Source organism: Sesamum indicum, linkage group LG5, assembly GCF_000512975.1.
Source record: "Sesamum indicum cultivar Zhongzhi No. 13 linkage group LG5, S_indicum_v1.0, whole genome shotgun sequence".
Classification (NCBI taxonomy): Eukaryota; Viridiplantae; Streptophyta; class Magnoliopsida; order Lamiales; family Pedaliaceae; genus Sesamum; species Sesamum indicum.
In genome coordinates, this window is record NC_026149.1 from 12,887,439 (window position 1) to 12,909,154 (window position 21,716).

General features: G+C 33.3%; 4 protein-coding genes across 4 annotated transcripts; 3 read left to right on the forward strand and 1 right to left on the reverse strand.

Moving 5' to 3' along the window:
- Positions 5,904–12,693, forward strand: LOC105162520 (transcription factor bHLH48). The gene is made up of 7 exons (XM_011080561.2): positions 5,904–7,179; positions 7,579–7,713; positions 7,817–7,882; positions 8,776–8,844; positions 9,422–9,493; positions 12,040–12,250; positions 12,364–12,693. The coding sequence occupies exons 1-7, from the start codon at positions 6,730–6,732 to the stop codon at positions 12,399–12,401; spliced, it is 1,041 nt and encodes a 346-aa protein (XP_011078863.1). The 5' UTR covers positions 5,904–6,729; the 3' UTR covers positions 12,402–12,693.
- Positions 13,489–16,270, forward strand: LOC105162522 (putative pentatricopeptide repeat-containing protein At3g13770, mitochondrial). Its single transcript, XM_011080564.2, has 2 exons — positions 13,489–14,021; positions 14,804–16,270. Exons 1-2 carry the CDS (start codon positions 13,547–13,549, stop codon positions 16,243–16,245), a joined length of 1,917 nt encoding a protein of 638 aa, XP_011078866.1. The 5' UTR covers positions 13,489–13,546; the 3' UTR covers positions 16,246–16,270.
- On the forward strand, positions 16,788–17,644 carry LOC105162521. The gene has a single exon (XM_020693851.1). The coding sequence runs from the start codon at positions 16,817–16,819 to the stop codon at positions 17,162–17,164; it is 348 nt and encodes a 115-aa protein (XP_020549510.1). The 5' UTR covers positions 16,788–16,816; the 3' UTR covers positions 17,165–17,644.
- On the reverse strand, positions 19,238–21,708 carry LOC105162523 (zinc finger A20 and AN1 domain-containing stress-associated protein 8-like). Its single transcript, XM_011080565.2, has 2 exons — positions 21,626–21,708; positions 19,238–20,059 (listed from the first exon to the last, which is right to left on the reverse strand). Exon 2 carries the CDS (start codon positions 20,044–20,046, stop codon positions 19,528–19,530), a length of 519 nt encoding a protein of 172 aa, XP_011078867.1. The 5' UTR covers positions 20,047–20,059; positions 21,626–21,708; the 3' UTR covers positions 19,238–19,527.

A 21,716-nucleotide genomic window follows, 5' to 3' on the forward strand; every position in this document is an offset into this window, starting at 1 on the left:
ACTAAAACTTTTAAAATTATACTTACATCCTCTAAAAATTTTCATTTACTATTGTCCAATTTCTATTAGAGTTTTGACGTAAAATGATGATATCAACAAAAATAATTACGTAACTTTCAATTTTACCTTTTATTCAGCACTCTCTTAGTAGTAGTTTTACACTTATAAGGGATAAATATAATATATATATATATAAGGCATAATTATACTTCTCCCTCCTGAGGTTTGGTGTATTTACATGTAAATATACTATGGTTTGGAAAATTACATCAAGCACTCATGAAATTTGCTTTCGTCTAACAAATAAATCTCTCCGTCAGTCGAAATTTACCAAATTAACAAAAAAAATTGAATAAAAATTTATATTTATCCTTAATTGACTTATTAATGAGTTATTGTAGGTCATATAATTTTATTCTGATTACACTAGCCTTATAATGGTGAAGATGTACCTCCTTACATGCATTAACACGTAAAGACGTATGGGTAATTTGATCATAAAAAAATTATTTATTTAACCTGCAATAAATCAATAATAAGTCAATCGGGATAAATGTAGGTTTTTTTTATTCTTTTTATTAGTTTCAAATAAATTCGATAAATTTTGACTAACGAATGGACTTATTTGTCGTACGGAAACAAAGCTCATGGGTGCTAGATGTAAAGACGTATGAAAGTAATTTGGTCAAAAAAAAAATTTATCTAACATGCTATAAGTTAATAATAAGTCAATCGAAGGTAAATATAGATTTTTTTTTCTAATTTTTTGTTAATATAAGCAAATTCATTGGATTTTGACTAACGAATGAACTTATTTGTCAAACGAAAACAAACCTCAAGGGTATTAGGTGTAATTTCCTAAACAACAGAAAATTTACGTGTAATAATATCAAATCTCAAGAGAGGGGAATGTAATTATTCCTAAATATAATTAAACCTAATCAACAAGTCATATCATATTTTACACACGAAGAGTAAAACAAAAATTTTATTACAAAATGCAAAATAAAGAATCTATAGGGTTTTTTCACATGAAACTAATTGAGAACCAAACTAAAATTTAAAAAATAAATAAAAATTCAATTTAATTTACAGCTCTGTGTAAACAACGATGTTATGTGGGCCTACTCTTATTCCAGCCTGTAAAGTTACAGTAAACTGGGCCCGACATTTGATGGGCTGCAAGTCAGAAGGTTTCGGCTCTCTCTGTTAAATCAAATTATTGAAGCGAGGCCCCTTGGGCCCATTTCAAATAGTGGGCCTATAGCCCTATTACTTGTCCCCTATCCTCATTCTACAATAATATTAATTATTGCTAGTAATTAAAAGATAATAATTTAAATTTATGAAAATTAATAATAAGTCCCATAAAACTTAATAGAACTGTTTTCTTATTATTATTTTTCATTTTCTCCTAGTAATTTTCTCATAAAAAATGAAATAAATATATCTCGTTAGTCGAACGATGTGGGCCAGCTCATGATGGGCCCAAATATTGGAAGATTTCACCCACTTGTTGTATTTACTCCGTGAAGGTTGGGTCGTTTTCGGGGGCACGGGCTGGGCCCAAGTTGTCTTCTTGTTTCCCATGTGGGCCTACATGGGCTCACATAGTCCAATCTGTAATTTGGTTGAATTCGACCTAATCTTTTAATAATTAATTTATATAAAAAATAATTTTCAGCCTGATTAATTATTACAATAACATTCATATATTTGGTATTATTTTTAAAAGTCAATAATTCAAATATATTTTTATTTCGCGCACAAAATCCAATAAAGTATTTTCATCCCATTAAAAATATTCAAAAACTAAAACTAAAAATAAAATCAAACGGCCCATAACGTAGCACACGTCATCATAACTCGATCAACAACAAATACAAATCTGTATACACTGATTTCACTATCGGAGTCCTCACCCCACATGAGAGATGAAACTAAATAGTAAATACATCGAAACGAAAATAAAAAATTAATCTTTCCCAATAAATATAATTCTAAAATTTTAAATTAATTTTAAAAGGGAGCAAGAAGTCACGGTTGTAATCACAGTAACGCAATCGTGTTTGGAATTTCCACATTGTGAATGAGTACTACGGACTTAAAGTCTTGATTATGGAATAATTTGAGAGTGGGCCCTCAGATGCAAGCCCAATGGATTTTGGGCTAATAGAGCTCATGTTCACGTGCCTGGCACGCCACTGGAGGCCCACTTGACCCAAGTGGGCCCTATCTAATAATGATTTATGATGACTGATGAGGCATACATATATATATATATATTATTTTTCTAAAAGAAAGAATATTTACGAATATGATAGGCAAACGATTTGGTGGTCCCAAGAGCAAAAATTAGTAGTCAATATTTATTTTTTTTAGTGAATAAGTTATAATCATATAATAAATTTAATTATTAATTATTAATATTAAATATATATAATTAATTAAAAATTATTATTGAAATAAATCAACATCACACATTAACAAAATTCGAACCCATACCCCCCAATGAATTTTGTAAGGTCCCTCTTGCTCTCTCGGTATACATACAGAAATATATATTAATATTGTAAAAAATTAAAATTTGTATTGGTCTATGGAATTCATGGTAAATTATAAAAAAAAATATTTATTTAATATGTTTTCAACTATGCAAGTTAAAATCTAATCCAAAATAAATAAATGAAAGTACAGCAAAAACTCCATCACACGAATAATTTGGATTAAATTATTATAAATTAGATGAATTTTGAATCTATTACCTAAAAAAAATTATAATTTATTTTTGAGTTGTCGTGCACGAATAAAAACTCGAATTAAATTTTCGCATCGACCAATGATACTGCGGAAAAAAATATTTTTATGAGTATAGATAAATTATTACTTAGAAAGAAAAAAAAATAGAAAAATATGCCAAAACTATTTCAGCCATCAACTTGATTAATTTGCAAAGTTAAGTATAGAAATAAGAATTGACCATAATTAATTACTTCAAAAAATAGTAAAAGTAGTTGATTAATGGTGTAGGTAGGTCTTCTTGTTGTGTGCATTCATAGACATAGGATTTTAATTATACTTTGTCTTAATTGCGATTGTCGATTCATAAAAATAACGTGTTATTATTGAGCTGCTTGATCGTTTTTATGATTGACAATTCTTTTGGTAGATTAATCGTGCATCTTTTCTCATTTTTTTAAATTTAAATATAATTTTTTAAAAAATAAACTATATTATTTAATATTCATAAATAAAATTTACTTCGAGTGTAGTTCACCAAGCATAATAAATATAAGACGAATCGGATATCGGATTATCATAATATACTTTATTTATAAATTTGGAAAAGTGTTAATACATGTTTAACACTTTTATATTTATTTTATAAAAATAATTGGTCTCTTAAAATTTTACGTTTCGTTCGATACAATAAATCAAGCGCATACCCTTATAAGGACTAAACACAATAAATGTAAGATTCTTTTGAAAAATATTTTAAGATGTGTTTGGTCATATTCCTTATTTATTTGGAAAAATGATTCAAAAAATTAAAAAATGTAAATAGTTTGGGGAAATTTCTATATATAGGTTTTTGGTATAGTAAATGCCAAGAAAATGACGGGTCATCCGTCGGGCTGGGTCATGGCCCGGTCCCCACACTACGCCCCAACCCGTTTCGTTATTGCGGCTGTTTGCCTACAGTTGCTATCCTCACACTAGTAGACTCCCCCCAAACTATCTCTTCTTTGAAAATATACATTTTAAATTATTATTATTTAAATATAAAAATTTATTTAAAGAAATTATTAACTAAATTTAAAGTTTTATGAACAAGTTTGGAATCATGAGTTCGAATCCAATTAAATAATACTTGTGTCATTTTTAAGTGAGTGTTTTTCTCATTTTATGTGTATTATTTTAATTTATCTATGCTTGTTACCTATAATGTACGGATACTCCAAAAAATTATTCGATGTAGTGTCAGACATGAATACGGCAGTGGAGTGTCCGAGAATAAAAAAAGCCGACACGACGTTGGATAAGCCATGGACACCGGTGTTGGCGTGTTTGATACATTTTGAACACGTTTTGAATTTCTTTTTATAATTTAAAAAAAAAAATTGGGTTGTCTTAAAGAAAAAAAAATAATTATAGCTTCTTAAACTATAAGTATTAAAATGAAAATACTAAAAATTTGAAATATGTTCACGATTATTTAACTAATTTAAAAATTAAAAAATTTTCATTGCGTTCTTTTTAAAATAAGCTGATTATATATTTTTTAAGCCATAATTGATTAAAATTATAGATATAAGACATGCTTACTTTATATTTTTTAAGTTAATATTTTTATATTATATATTTTAATTTTATGAAAAATTGAGAATATATGTAATAAAAATATATACTATATTATATATAGCCGTGTCGTATCTTAATTTTTTTATACTTTTTCTGTCGCCGTGTTTGTTTTGTATTGTGTCCGTATTCATGCATCATAAATTGTTCGTCATATTGATATAATGATTTAATTGAGATTTTGATCAATGTATTGAGACGTGTTATTGTAATTTATATATATAAAAAAAGACCCAATTTCAAAATGTGAAGGTTAGCGATATTTTTCAATATATACTAACTGTATTTTCTTTTTCGACGAATTTTTTACAGTTAAATTTTGAATTTCAATCATCAATCCTCAATATACGTCTGATTATTAGTTTCAAATATAAATAACTAATCAATAACTATTATTATAATAAATCAAAATTATTATAAATAAAAAACAAAATTATATTTATTTTTTATTAATTTATTATTAATTTATTGCATGACAAATTTTTTCTAGCTAAATTAGCCTTAAATTAAGATATAACTCCTCACATACATTAAAAAGTAAAGATGTATAAGAATGATATGATCATAAAAAGATTGATTTGACCTGTAATAAATTAATAATAAGTCAATTTGGAGTAAATATTTTTTTATCTATTTTTTTGTTAGGGATAATTACACTTTTCTTCTCTGAAATTGGGTGTAATTACACATACATTCTTTGTGGTTTAAAAAATTACATTTAATAAATCTGGAGTTTTGCTTTTGTCTAATAATTAAGTCACCCGTTAGTTAAAATTCACTGAATGTGCTGATATTAAAATAATAGTATATATATATATATATATATTTACCCCAATTGATTTATTGCTGACTTAATGCAGGTCAAATAATTTTTTTTATAATCAAATTACCTTCATACTTTATTACGCATTAATATATGTGAGGAGATATATCTTCATAGTTACAAGGGTACTTTAGTTGGAAGTGAATTGTTTGACATGAAATAAGTTGATGCGGGTACAACTCAATTTTCATTTAATTTTTTTTGAATATCAGTAAATTCAATGAATTTTGATTATTGGAGGGACTTATTTGTTAGACAAAAACAAACATCAAGAGTGCTAGATGTGATTTTTCAAATCAAAACGGATCTACGTGTAATTATATCAAACATTAGGGAAGGAGAATGTGATTATCCCTTTTTATTAATATATAAATTTTGACTAATAAAGGGAGTTATTTGTTACATAAAAATAAACTTTAAAGATACTATATGTAATTTTAAAAATCACATAAAATTTAGGTGTAATTACAAAAAAAATTCAAAAAAAGGAGAATATAGTTATCCTGTATTATAGAAATTTATGCAAAACTCATGTGGAAATTACCTAATAAAACCACAACCTACGAAAAATTATTGTACGAATTTCACCGCCACTTATTATTAAATTATAATTTGAATGAGTAGATGATTAATTTGGGATTAAATTAAGAAATAATAAGAGGAAAGAAGGTGGCATTGAATGGAAAAGGATATTATGAAGAAGAATTATTGGTGTGGAGAGGGGAGAGGGGGAGAGTGGAGAGTAGTGTAGGGACCAAACAGCAAACGTAGCTTTCGGGCTACTGTTTCTGTTCGGGGTTTCTGATAATAAACTGAGATAAGGAAAGGGGAAAAAGGCAAATCCATTTTACACTCAACAGTCACTCCCCCACCCACACACCACTGTAGAGAGAGAAAGAGAGCAGAGCAGAGCCAGAGGAATAGGCTTTGCCTTTGACCGGACCACCATTAAAATTGAAGCTTTCTCCTCGGGAATTTGAAACAAAAAGCTTCCCTCTGCACTACTCTACTGCCACAACCTTTCATGTGGTCTTTGGACTTCATCTTGCTCGGATTTTCTCTGAGTTTGTTCGAATATTTTCTGGGTAAATCAAGCTGAAACTGACCGGAAATTTGTTCGTTGCAGCAGTTGTTGCTGTTGTTTTCTTGTTTCATTCACCTATTTCTTTCTTTCTTTTTTTTTTCCGAATTCTGGAAGTTTACTTCGTTTATTAAGCCTCCAGATGTACTTGTAAATAATGCTGAAATTTTGTTCGGGTTATTAATTTTGGTATCGTTTTGCACTGATTGAGCTTCTTTTTCGTCGGGTTCGGGTTTATTATTTCAGAACGGCGATCTGAAATTCGTTTGGGAAGTCGTAGTGTCATAACATTGAGTTCAAGTTCTTCGAGTTTCAGTTCATTGAGTTGTTTTTCTCTCCATTTCTCGGCAATTTTATTCACTTGAACTTCTCTCTCAGAATTAAATTTTCATTTTCCGGACTTGGAATTCCAGAAGAAACTTCAGTATCACAATTGACTAATAAAATCGGTGGTTATCCTCAGTAGATGGAACCAAAAGTTGAAGCAACTCAACCGCAGTTTAGATCCGGAATATCCGGAGCCAACCCCGTAGAAATGGGGTTGGGATTTGACGAAATCCACGGCCTAATTTCTGCTGCACCGGGAACTGGCGGCAGCTCATTCACGGCGCTTCTCGAACTCCCTCCGCCGCAAGCTGTGGAGCTCTTGGTCAAAGAGGATTTTCCGGTTAAACCTATGCCGCCGCCAATTTTCCCTTCCAACATTGCCCTTATCGACCGTGCGTCAAAGTTCTCTGTCTTCGCTTCGGCCGATAATTCGCCGGAGAGTACAAATATTTTGTCGGCTTCAAGCTCGATGAAGCTTGATTTAGTGAAGCAAGAGCCGTTGGAGTCGGACTCCCACCCGAATTCTTCTTCACCGGCTGTCTCAAATCAGAGTTTAAAGTCCAACAAGCGAAAGGAGAGGGAGAAAAAGGTAATTTAATTTTCAATGTCTTCTTAGATAGAATCGAACCGATATAGCATTAGGCAAACTTGTTCGATCGTTGTCAGGTTCATAATCATGCTTACTTCAATTCTTCAAAATTACGAAATGAGATAACTAAGGAAAGAGAAAGGTGTTCAAGGTCAAACAAGCTAGCAGTTTGTATGCCCGAGCTCGATTTCTTCAATTTATTTTTCAGTTCAATTTATTAAGTAGAACCTAGGAGATTTTTTTCGTATTCCTAGATCCCGTTGAAGTTCTTTTTGGAACCCAGTAAGAAAAAACTGATTATCAACACTGTTTCTTTTCGGGATATATTTGAAGAAATTCATGGAGTTGTTAAATCATCCCGTAATATTTGATTGTGGATCCCTTCTCTCGTGTTTTCAGGTTAAAGAATCGAATAAAAAGAGTAAAAAAGTGGTAGCAAATGAAGCGTCTGAAGATAGCGGCGAGAAGCTGCCATATGTTCATGTCAGAGCTCGCCGTGGCCAAGCCACTGATAGCCATAGCTTAGCTGAAAGAGTAATTATCCAGAATCTCATGACTAGTCTCTAAATCATGTCCTTGATCTTGATTACCAGCAATAAATTACTCTGTTTGCAATTACTGAGCTGTCTTTATACAGGCCAGAAGAGAAAAGATCAATGCCAGGATGAAGCTATTACAGGAGCTGGTCCCAGGATGTAACAAGGTCAGCCATTAAATGTTGTCGCTCCTCAAATACTAAATTATGTACGGACATTGTTGTCAATAGCTTTTATTGTGAAGTTAGTGGGTGATTGGATTTTGATTATGCGGGTTGGAAGATCTTTTTGTTTTCTTGATTATACTGCCTTATTTTTTTTTTCTCGTGATGATTAGATTCTGCTTTTTGTTTGTAAAAATATTGGTACTATAAGTGGTCGCTGTCGACTTTGTAATTGAGGAAAAGAAAGAAAAAGCTGATGGCTTTTGCACCAAGAAAAGTGGCGGGCCGCGCTGAAGTGTCCCTCTCGTAATTCTTGCACTTCGTCTCACCTTTTGGCCTCTTGCATTGGTTTGTTACATGTCCTTTCTAAGGATATTGTTGTCAATTACTAAACCACATAATCTTTTTCTCCTCTTCAATGAAAGGTTTTATTTGCAGCAAGTGCATATTGAAACTTTTTGAAGATTGAATGTTGGTTTCTGATATGAGACTGGATAGTTTTTCATAGATGCAATATCTTCGATTCTTTACAATAAATGCCACATAAGTCTGAGACTACTTTTTCATCAATTTCGTGGAATATGGCAGCTGCCGAAGGCATAAGGTTGGAACTTGTTTAACATTTAGTTAAAATAAGTTGTGTTGATGACCAAAATGAGAAATGGGAGAGTAAATATTGAGGAAACAATCTGTCATCAGAAATATTTATGAGGTTAAGGATAGTGGAATGCTGGATTCTAGAGATGGTTAAAATGTGTAAGCTGTAGGAAGTCATTTCGTGGTACTCAATACAGGAAATTCCGCCATTTCCTTTTTCCTTTGTTGGATAACTTTCTGCCTGTTAAAGAAGTCGGTGGGAATTTGTATGATTATAGTAACATTTTCTCCCCTTACAGATTTCAGGTACTGCAATGGTGCTGGATGAGATAATAAATCACGTTCAAGCACTTCAACGTCAAGTGGAGGTCAGATTAGGCACTTCCTTGCCTCTTATATAATATGATAGACTCATATTTTGGTCAATGATTGAGTTTGACCAGGATAAAGCAGCAATTGAGTACATGATACGTTTGAACAACTAAAACAATTGAAATGTGTTTGTCCTGCATCTGCTTGAATTTTAGATTGAAATGATTAAATTAAAATTCTCGTTTGATTGATAAATGAGAAGTCGGTATGTCGAAGTGCTTATTTAAGAGTTTCTTTTCAGTTTGCAAAAGAATGAACTGACAAGAACCCGAGGTTCTGCTTTCAGGAATCAGAAGTATAAATGAAGTGCTCAGTTTGTACCACTTGTACTAGAGGATAATGAAATGACAAGAAAAGAGAATATCTTAAGATTTGAAACCAAATATTTTTTAGCCACTATACAGACCATAGATCTCTGAACTGAAACGGGATATAGATCAATAATATTGAGTCAACATTTCAAATCCTGATACTCCTCAACGTCTAACCAAAATGAATAAGAAGATCTTTGTCTTGTACCCTTGCTGTTTGCTTTTCATCCATCAGCTGATTGGAACTGTTGCTTGGTTTCAGTTTTTATCTATGAGACTTGCTGCTGTTAACCCAAGAATCGATTTCAACCTTGATGCCCTCTTGGCTGGAGAAGTAAGTATTTCTTAGCTTACAAATTCTAACAACTATTTTGGTTTAAACAAAGCTAATAAACATAATTACTGCAATTATGCGCATCACATGAAGTGCAAATTATCACTTGGTTTAAGTGGTGACCTTGAATTTGTTTCTCAAGTTTTCTAGCATTTTTCTTGCCATTTTGAACTATGACCTATTACAGATTTCCTATATTTTCTTCTTTATTTGTGGCTTCAAATTATGGTTGTTGGGAGAGGTGGGGAATCATTTATCTGTATGTGGTTTAATTATTTTAATATTACAAAAAAAATAAAAAATAAAAAAATAACTAAAATCAACTAACTCACTGTTTTATACCAAGTCATTGACAGTGGCCACGACTTGAAGATTCTTTTTTTTTTTTTAAGAAAATGCTGGAGTCATGGATGCTGTCCACAACTTGAAAATTTATAATTATAATCAAGGTTAAAAATTTATATATTAAAAAAGTTACAATCATTTGTTACAAATATTACAATAAATACTGATGTGCGACCCCCCAATTGATATATTGATGTAAGTTAATTCTTATTGTTATATCGATGTATTTCTTTTTTTAAATATTATATATATTATTATTAATGTTATATGTTATAATTATTTAATTGTAAATTATATATTTTTCTAATTATAAAATCAATTTTAAAAATTTATTAATTAAAAAAATTATAAAAAATTGTTTCAAATATTACAATGAATACAAATATTATAATATAGGTAAATTGTGGGGGTTAATTATTTTTTTTATTACCAAAAAAAATATATTAATATAATTTTTTTAAATATTATAATATTATTATTATGAGTCGCGGTTCGATTAAAAAAATATTTTTTTAAAATTTAACCAAGTCGTGATTCAAAATTGCTACTTGGTGTCAATTGCAATTGCAATTCACATTTGTGAATTGGGCCAATTCATAAATTATTTATATTTTTTATTTTTTTTTATAAATTAATTATATTTAATTAATTTAAAAATTGTATTAATTTTAGAAATACAATTAAGCATACAAATGTAATAGTATATATTTTTCTATATAATTTTAAAAAACTACAATGAACTATATTGATAAGTTTGCAACAGTGTTGGAACCCCTTTGATTGAAACTCGAGGGCAAATTTAGAATTTAGAAAAAAAATGCAAGCAATTCTAGTGATACTACAAAAGTATAAATTATTATATTATATAAAAAATTAGCAATTTACTTTCATTTTATTTTTTAAAATATAATAATAAATAAAGTAATTTATTTTATATTTAAAAAATAATTTATTTTAAATATAAAATAAATTGCTTCATGAATTGTTGTATTTTAAAAAATAAATGAAAGTAAGTTGCTAATTTTTTTATAAGATAATAATTTATACATTTATAGTATCACAAGAGTTGTATTTTTTTCTGAATTCTGAATTTGGCCTCAGGAATCGAAGGGTTCCAACACTGTCGCAAATTTATCAATATGGTTCATTGTATTTTTTTAGAATTGTATAGAAAAATATACACTATTACATTTATATGTTTCATTGTATTTTTAAAATTAATACAATTTTAAAAATTAATTAAATATAATTAATTTATAAAAAAATATAATTTGTGAATTGCAATTCACACCAAGTCGCAATTTTGTATTGCAACTTGGTCAAATTTTTTTAAAAAAATATTTTTTAATCGAGTTGTGGTTAGAAACCGCAACTCATAATAATAATAATATTATAATGTTTAAAAAATTATATTAATATAAATTTTTTTTAATAAAAAAATAATTAACCCTAAATTGTGGACAATGTCCACGACTTGTCATTTTTAACATTGATTATAATTAAAAAAATATTTTAATTTAAAATATATATAATATTTTAAGGAAAGAAAATGAAAAAATCACAAAGGCTGACACGTTTTGATGCCTGATTTAAATACTTCTTTTTTTTATTTTTAAATTTTTGAGTTGTGGATGCTGCCCAGGACTCCGACCTTTTTTTTTTTAAAAGAAAAATCTTGGAAATGAAGGCAAAGGCTTATAATTGCTTGATACAGACCACGTTTTTACCCAAGTTGATTAGGTTATAGAGCTGGTAACAGTTATTTTCCACTTCTTTGGGAATTATTGCCTTTTTGTCGTGGTCCTATTTAAATTTGTAAAAGGTGGTGTGTCACTTTCTCCTGCGCAAGATGGCAAAACAATGGTTGGAGTTGGGCGTCCCATGCTATATTCAGCCTGTGCTCATTTGGATCTTCATTTGATAAGAATGTGAATCAGTTGTAAAATATATTATAGCCTTACTATACAGTTATTTATTGTTGGATCTACCTTTACAAGACTCTTCTCGAATAGATTCTTTTTCACTTCTCTCCTTTATGTCTCACTTTACTTTAGACTGATGATCATATATGGAATTTAATATCCCTCAACTACTAGTAAAACTTAAGTTGTTAACAAGGTTGTGGGAATTAAAATTTTAAAATGCCAAAACACGTAATGAACCATTTGATCATTCTTCCTTACATTCTAATGTTCTTGTAGGGTGGATCCTCAATTGATAATAGCTACCCCGGCACATTTGCTCCATCCATCTGGTCTGAAGGACAAATCAACGGGAGCAGACAACACCAATATCAGCAGCCATGGCATTTCGAAGGTCTTCATCAGCCTTCCTGGGGCAGAGAAGAAGACACGTCTAACTTCATTACCCCAGAGACCTCACTGTTAAGCTACGACTCTCCAGCAAATTCTGGTAAATCGCAATTCATTGATGAATCACTTTCTCTTCTCTGAATTTTGCATCCCGCTTCATCTGTAAAGATAACTTTACGGGGCAACTCATATAACCATGTTGTGACGGCACAGCTTCTCTGCACTCAAGCCACCTCAAAATGGAGCTGTGAAGGAGGGCAGGAGGTTTCCCAGTAGCTAGGCTTGTACATATCGGATATATTAGCAAGTACTTAGTGGAAATTTTAGAGAGATTACCTCAGCATTGTGCTTGGATTTCCATTCATGCAATTGCTGTCACATGGAAATCCTCATTGATTTATCCAGAGGAAGAAGCAGACTTAGTTTGCCAATATATAGATAGTTATATATATATATATATATATATATATATCAGGGACGACTTGATGTGTAAAACCACTGGATATATTGTTAATCTAGATTTATTTATGCTTTTGCGATTTTCTCTGACATTCTTTTTTTATTTTTTTGGGTTAATTACACTTTGGCCCAAAAATACGAAATTAAATTTTTCCTCAAAAACAAAATTCTAGAATTATACTTATACCCTTCTTAGAAAATTCACCATTTACATCATACTCTTTTCGTAAGAACTTGAATGAAAAATATTAATATTAGTAAATATATATATATATATATATTTAATTTTGCTATTTATTTAACATTCTCATTTAATAATTTGGTACTTATAATGGGAGACATAATGATGTTAACTTTATTTTATATATATACATCATTATTTATTTTCTTATAAATATAAATATATATAAATATTATAAAATAAAATAAATATCATAGACAAATTATCCAATATCATCTATACTAATATAAAAAGAAAAGTTTTTTTACACTCACAAACGACGATAAATAACATTGTCGCATTAATTTTTTGTGAAACAAAAAATATCATTCATCTATACTAATATAGAAAAAAATGTTCATTTACACTCACAAATGGCGGTTAATAACACTGACGCACCAATTTTTGTGAAATAAAAAATACCATTTATGATAAATAACTAACTTATTCAAACTTTTCAAAATTTATATTAATTGATAAGTTATTATTTTTTTTTCTTTTTATTAATATAATATGTTGGTTTATATATTTTACTTTTATTTATAATATATTTTAAAATATGAAAAATTATTTATTATGTGTATGTAGAATGACGTGCTACAATGATTAGTATATATATATATATATGTATAAAGTAATATTAATTTAAAATGGAGGAGTCGAACGGACTTACGCAGACCATGTGAACCCTCTCTTAAGGTCATACGAGCCTGGAATATGCTGCGACGAATCCCTCAATTTTCTCATCACCTAATATACCTTCAAACAAACAGACCCTTCACAACCCTCCAACTGACATTTAATTCCTTCCCTCCCAATTCCTCTGATTCAAACACTCCGCGATGCAACGTTCACCTACATCATGCATTACAAGAAATGTGCGTACAGGGCCTTAACATGAAATTCAAACACTATGATGCCGTGTTAAACGAGTGCGTGAATCATAAGTCTTTGAGGGGAGGCCAAAGGGTGCAAGCCCACATGATGAAAACCCATTATCTGCCCCCTGTGTACCTTAGGACGAGGCTGATTGTGCTGTACGTGAAGTGTGAGGTTCTGAGTGATGCGAGAATGGTGTTTGATGAAATGCCAGTGAGGAATGTAGTGTCTTGGACTGCGATGATTTCCGGGTATACCAAATCTGGGCTTTACTCGGAGGCCCTGAGCCTCTTTGTTGAGATGCTAAGATCAGGTATTTTTCTGGAAATTTGTCTGATGCGTATTGACATGTTTTATAGTATGTGGAAAATGATGAAGGACCACTGTTGTTCTGGTACTTGGTACGCTGGAATTCCAGCATGCTAGAATCGCGAAGGGATGTAATATGAAGTGTGTTATCTGCCCATTGCTTGATGTGGAAACTGGGCAATGTTCTGCTAGAATTGTTGTTGAGATTGTTGTCCCGAGTGGTTTTCGTATCCAAAAGTTTCAGCCTCAATACTTCACCACAAACTTGTTCTTAGTTCCATCCTTATTCCTTGAGACTTATTACGAAAAAACAGTGGACTAAATTGGATTACATTGGTATAAGTTACAGTCAATATAGCCTGGTCTTTATCCATGGAGGGGTGCGGTAATCCACAGCCATATATAAAGAAGCTAAATGCTATGGTCATTGTTAGAGTGACCACCTGAATTTGTTCAAGTTATTGGAAAAATCTCAAATAACTTATTATAGGACCACACCCCCTATCCCTTTGTTAGTTGACTCAGTTCCTACTGATGCTGGTAGGACTTAACACTAGGCATTTGGTTTCTGAAATCCTTGTTTTGTTTGCCATCTCATAGAAAAATTTAATTGTTCAATTCATTCTAAAACTATCTCAAAGCCATTGTTCTACTCTGTCATATTCATGCGTAACAGATTATCAGCTGTGACAGTCTTCGTTTTATGTAAATATAAATTTACCTTTCCCCTTTGTTTCAAAGATTAAGAAGTTTTATGGTTGCTGTTGTAACATGAAAAGGTTACAGGTACCTGTCCCAATGAGTTCACTTTTGCCACGGTACTTACCTCTTGTATGGGCGCTTTTGGCTTTGAATATGGGAGGCAAATTCACTCACTTATAGTTAAGAGCCCCTTTGAACTCCACATGTATGTCGGTAGCTCACTTCTTGATTTGTATGCTAAATCTGGAAGAATCCATGAAGCACGGATCATATTTGAAGGTTTGCCAGAGAGAGATGTTGTTTCTTGCACTGCTATTATTTCAGGCTATGCTCAATTGGGACACGACAGAGAGGCACTCGATCTATTTTGTACATTGCAGAGAGAAGGAATGGCTTCAAACTATGTCACTTATGCTTGTGTTGTAACCGCACTTTCTGGTCTTGCTGCTTTTGAATATGGAAGGCAAGTGCACGGCCATGTTCTTCGATCTGAACTATCCTTCTGTACTGTCCTTCAGAATTCGTTGATTGATATGTACTCAAAATGTGGAAACCTCAATTATGCTAGGAGTATATTTGATAAGATGCAAGAAAGAACTGTTATCTCTTGGAATGCAATGCTAGCAGGGTATAGCAAACATGGGATGGGAAAAGCTGTAGTCGATTTATATAACATGATGAGGGAAGAAAACAAAATCAGTCCTGACAGCACCACTCTCTTAGCTGTATTATCTGGCTGCAGCCATGGAGGAATGGAAAACAAAGGCCTGAAATATTTTGATGAGATGGCTGGAAAATATGCAACGAAGCTTGGTATTGAGCACTATGGCTGTGTCATTGACTTACTTGGACGTGCTGGGCAATTAGAGAGGGCCTTGCAATTCATAGAAGAGATACCTTTTAAACCAAATGCTGCTATCTGGGGTTCACTTTTGGGGGCTTGTAGGGTTCACCAAAATATTGGAGTTGGAAAAATTGCTGGCAACCGACTTCTTGAATTGGAGCCTGAAAATGCTGGGAATTATGTGATCCTTTGTAATTTATATGCATCCAATGGAAAATGGGATGAAGTAAGAAAAGTGAGAGAGTTGATGAAGGAACAAGCCGTGATGAAGGAGCCAGGAAAGAGCTGGATAGAGTTTGGTCGAACCCTTCATACCTTTTATGCAAGTGATCGATCACATCCAAGAAAGGAAGAGGTGTTATCTAAGGTAAGACAATTATCGGATAGAATAAAGGAAGTTGGTTATAAACCTGAACTGAGTTCTGTTTTGTATGATGTGGATGAGGAGCAGAAAGAAAAAATGCTGCTAGGCCACAGTGAAAAGCTAGCTTTGGCTTTCGCAATGATGAATGTTTCTGAAGCAAAGCCTATACGTATAATGAAGAATCTACGAATTTGTGTCGATTGCCATAACTTTGCAAGATTTGTATCTCAGGTGTATGTCAGGGAAATACTCATAAGAGATAAGAGTAGGTTTCATCATATTGTAAATGGAGTATGTTCTTGTGGAGATTATTGGTAAATTCTTACTCATACCGAGTTTTTTTTCTCGATTCTTTTTGAAGTTCACTAATAAAGAATCGTTTGTCGTAAAACGCCATTGTGAATATGAATCATATCAAAAGATATCAACATGTTCTATAGTAATGAAACATGATATGAAGATCAAAGAAGTTTAGAATCGTCTCCAACATCTATAACCTAGCAAAAAATACACCAAAACAAAATAGGAGTAAATTGCACAAAAAGTAATAGGCAAAATATGAGGGGCAATACTACAATTTTTCTAAAATCCAGCGGTCTAATTGCCATTTCCCTAAATCCCATGGGCAAATCATAAAAATCCCACTCTTGCCACAACGTCGTCGGCACCTTCCCTCAATACAAAATGAACACAAATAAATAAGAATAAATTATAACGGAGTCTTTAAAATTTATATAAGTATAAATACTTATTAATTATTTAAAGAATATTTACAATAGTTTCTAAAATTATATAATTTTAATTATAATAAATTAAATATTTATAATTATATGAAATGGTATAAATTAGGGACGGGTAACCCGATCGGTTTCGTCAATCAAAAATCAAGATGCCGTCCTTCAAACCTTTCGCTAACGCAGGGAGCACTCTTCGGGGCCGGTTAAGCCCGTCTCTTCGGACCCGTAGCGGCGGGGGTGACGGGCCAAGCAGATGGCTAAGTCCAGGACACGAGGATCGGCCCAAAGGCTTCGCCTTCAGCCGCACTCCGCCGCCTCCTGGAGAGTCTCGAAAGTGGGAAGACTGGGAGTTACCGTGCTATATCACCAGCTTCCTCACTGTAGTTATTCTCGGAGTGGGACTTAATGCAAAGCCCGATCTGACAATTGAGACCTGGGCACACCAGAAAGCCCTCGAAAGGCTCGAATTGGAGGCGGCGCAGCCCGTCGAGTCTGATTGAAGAAAGGTCATATGTTTCTTCGTGGAGTTATTAACTTGTGCAGGCTGCTGTTTCAAGCAATAAATGTAATTTCAGTTGTTTATCAACTTGAAATTTGCGAACCGTTTTCTGTTTGGAATGCTCTTGATCAAGTTTCATGACGTCTGATTTATAAATGATTTTCTATCAATTTTTCTTTTCTGTTTTCGTAATTCATTGATGCATTACATTGGCTTGAAGTGTAAGCAGCGCAGCAAGCTCCTAGCTGATAGAAATCCGACTTTCCAGGCATGGTCTCTAAGTTCCCAAGCCGGTGTCTGATTTTCTGATGAATTGCTCTCCCTCCCCGTTGGAGCTTGCATATTTAAAAACATATGTTGGGCCGATTTTCTGGTTAAAACGCTGTATGTTCGGTTTCCTGCAAGTTTCAACATTACCTGTAATGTGTATGTGCATGTTGCTTTGTCGGTGATCAAGGGATTTACCTGGTTTTATTGTTTGGATGGACGTTTTCTTAATTCAGTTCGACCTTTCCCATAAATTCACAATTCTGGGATAGCTGATGGATTCTTATATATGTAATTGCCTGATAAAATTGTTAGGTACTCATCCTTCAAACTTCCAAGAAGATGGTTGCCCAGTTACCATTGTTCTCTGATGGATTCTTATCCTTGTATGGTTTCCACATTTCTGCTTGGTTGTCTCAATTATTTTCTTCTTCAATGAATGTTTGGCGATCCTTGTTTTCTTATCAAGGCATAAAATGGAAGGGAGATCGGAATGAGAACATCATTCTTTTGCATATTTTGGGTCTTAACCTAACCACGAATGCTATTGCAAAGAGCCTTATTTCGTTGAATGAGCTCTTTAAATTTCTAAGCAGACAAAATGGCATGGCAAGAGGCACCTTGTCTCCTTCAGGCATGAAACATTCTTGCTGGGAACTCATCACTGTCACTCTATTTGATTGCAAGGCACACTTAGGGCACAAGTTAGGAAATACTTTTCGAGTTGGGCTTGAACTTTTGATGATTGTTCTTATATTCTGGATCCTCTATAACTGCTTCACAGTCTGTATCACTTGTTGGATCTTTTTTTCGTGATTTCGTACTCCATATACCGAGGCCAACTACATCTCTTATAGCGTTTCTTGTTTGGAGTGGTGCTTCTTGGTTCCTTGCCTCATATAATTGATTGGGGGAAATTGTTAATGTTGCTATTTATCACACAATTACTGCTTACTAACAGGGTGGTGTTGTTAACAGATTCGTTGCATTGGATTATATGGATTTTAAGATTAAATGTTCTTTTGTGGCGTGCTTAGCTAAGGTAGATCATGGACGAGATGGACCACTGGTGTTTACATTTGTCTTCTTGTTCAATATGTTGTTTTGTAGCATGCTAAGGTAACATGGACCTGTGGTGTTCCCATTTGTCCTCTGGCTGTGGCTGCCGTCGCCCCAATTTACCTTAATGTTCAGCTAAGTCGGATTGGAGCAAGAATGGTCGAGAACATATTACCCAACTTAGGGGACAAGGGGCGGAACGACCTCTCGATCTACTTACTGCAGCCCAGGAATAAAAACGTCGTCTAGGCGTTCCCTCTTGCTCCGATCTCCCCTAAGCCTAGTACGTTGTCTGGGAAGGCATTTGGTTAAGTTGAGATGACTCCCCGTCATTCAAGTTGCATTTCGTACAGAAAATCTGCTGTATCAAATGTATCTTCTACCGAGTAAGAAAGGTAGAAAATCAAGTCATTCAGACTATTTTCAGCATTTTGAAAGTCAAAAACAGATTTATGGGATCTTGTATGCTTTATCAACTTCTCGTCTCCGATGCGTAAAGGCACCTTTTTGGTTAATATCTTCAGAATAATATCTGAGAAGGATAAGGATATTTGAAGGATGTGCCTTTTTCAAGTCTCTGTCACATCATCAACTAATCCAGTGAATTTAAGGCCTTGATGGACGTATGAGTATGACGGCCTTCACACTAAATGGTCTGCAAATCAAAACCCAACATCCTCATTTTTTAAGGGCAAATACACTGCACACCATGAGAGATGCAACAATACAAGAAAAAAAGATGGGCGAGTAATAAATTCCACAACAATGTCATTCAAGCCAGCAAATAACAACTTACACACTGGAGCAAACCAAAGTAACCCAAGCCAACTGATAAGGACTCTCGAGTTCATAGAACGCAACACATCTCGATCCCACATCCCATCCCGTCCCCTCCCCTCCCCTCCCCCTTTTATCTTGCCTCTACTCCACCAAAACATCATCATTAGTTGCAAGACCTATTATGGCAGCTGGCCCACTTATACAAGGAAGCAAGGATATATAACAATAAATATCATACTTCGACCCATAACCATGCTTCTAGATCTTATCAAGCTTGTCGGCTTTAACAAGAGGATTTGCTTTTGCTATGGCATCTCGACCGGCAGTTCGGTAGTCAAACGGGCACTCATGTTTGTCAGAGTAGCGATGCACAGAACAGAAGAGGTTCCCACACTTGCAATTGAATCCGGTCAGCCCCACACGTTTGCGGCAAGTAGTGCACCTATTTGGTACCTCCTTTGGCTTCGGCTCTGAACTCGGGACTGACAGCAAATCAGAGGATTGTTGAAGTGCATCAGTCTTCAATTCAACTGATCCAGCTTCTACTTTCACAGCTTCAGCTAAAACAGGCTCTTTCTGGTTGCTACTTGAGCTGCCATTGACAATGTTCTCAATTGATGTAGCTGCAAGCTTGGCCTGTTGCTGTTTCAGTATCATGTCCTTATGGCACTTGGAGCACATATTCATGGTAGCAGCACTTCCAAAGAAGCCGCAGTTGTTGACACAAAGAATGGGGCCCTCTGGAGCTTGGCAGCCAGTCTCTTTGGAAGACTCCATTTGTACAAGTTCCCTATCATGTTCCAACGAACGCACCAAAATGTGAAAGGATAATCCAGAAAAGTAGCTGTAGTAGCAAGAATACGCACTTGAGACAAGAAAAACTACTGCAGAGCAATTCTATACTAAGAGAACAAAAAAACACTAGTGACAGCATGCATTATAAACATCCCCCTTCAAATCCAAATTCATATAAGGGTTCATTCTCAGTTTTTCTGTAGACAATTCCACCATCCCCCTTCTCTAATGTTCTTTCAGCTTTTCCATTCAGAAGGGAGGGTGGGAAGAGGTTGTTGATGTGTAAAGCTGAAATATTTCAAAGGCTTCCTCTATAAGAAGCATATAGTGGAGCCAAATCCATACTACAGAAAATAAAGCACCCTCCATGACCAGAAAGCAGCGTCAATATCCTAAACCAGCAGATTACATCTCGACAATAATAATATGAAAAAGAACTACAAGTTCATTGCCAAAAGGGGATGAAAGTGACTGCATTTCACCGTCTCTTATCGACAGAATGCAGATGCTAGAGCAATTACTCCCTAAAAGACTGTGGCAGATATTTCCAGGGGTATCTACTAGAGCCCTTTATCTTATTCCACGATAAGAGTATGACAAGAGAATAAATTCTTTTCTATGAAGCCAGAGTCCTTTAAAAAATGACTTATTAGCTGATAAGATAAAGTCTGGCATTGGAAAACTTATCTAGACGGCAACAAAAAATAATCAGACTAAAGTCACTAGAAACAATAGCACTGACTCTTTGATACTAAATTATATCAAATAAACTAGAGATACTCTCATCCACATACATGAATAACAACTTCAATAACTTGCTACATTCATCCTTGTACAGTTGTACTCCATATGCTCCCAAACTTTGTCATCATTTCATATCATATATGTGATCATCTATTAAGAACAATTGAAATGCAGAAACACATGAATAAATGATTGTTTTTCCCCATTTTATCCCAAATATGATGACACCACTAAGAATTCACACAGAAAACACTCTTCCTAATAAACAAATGGCAAAGATTCAAAAAGGTTATTATTTTCATAACTGAAAGTAGGAAATCAGAAAACTTCACAAAATCAAGTACCAAAAAATCAAAACTTTCCTTTACTCAAAATCCCTTCTTGTCAAACACCAAAAGAACACAGTCCCATAACTAAAGCCCAAAATTTGTAATACCATTCAAAAAAAAAAAAAAATCCACTATCCTCGAAATACTCTTTAATCCAAAAACCAAGTACTACAACCCCACAATTGAAACCACAAATAAACTGAAATAAAAACAAAACCACGAACCCTAACCGAAATAGCCAAATTCGACCTCCACATTAATAATCAAATACGCTCTTGGACAGTTTCAACTTGGAAAAATCGATCAATAGTTTCTACACTATTTCTCTGACCCACAAGAAAAAAAAACCCAACCCAAAAAGATTCAATCTTTTCACCAAATTCATCTTCTTTTTCTCTAAAGAAGAAAACCCTATGCAGATCACTGAATCTGAGTCAAATACTATGAAGAAAACTAAGAATCAAACTGCAAATAAGCGTAAATAATACCTTTATCTAAGAGATAATTGAAGCAAATTGAGCGGTGAAGAGAGAAAAAGAAGAGAGAGGTGGGGGGTGGGGGAGGGGGGAGGGGAAGGGA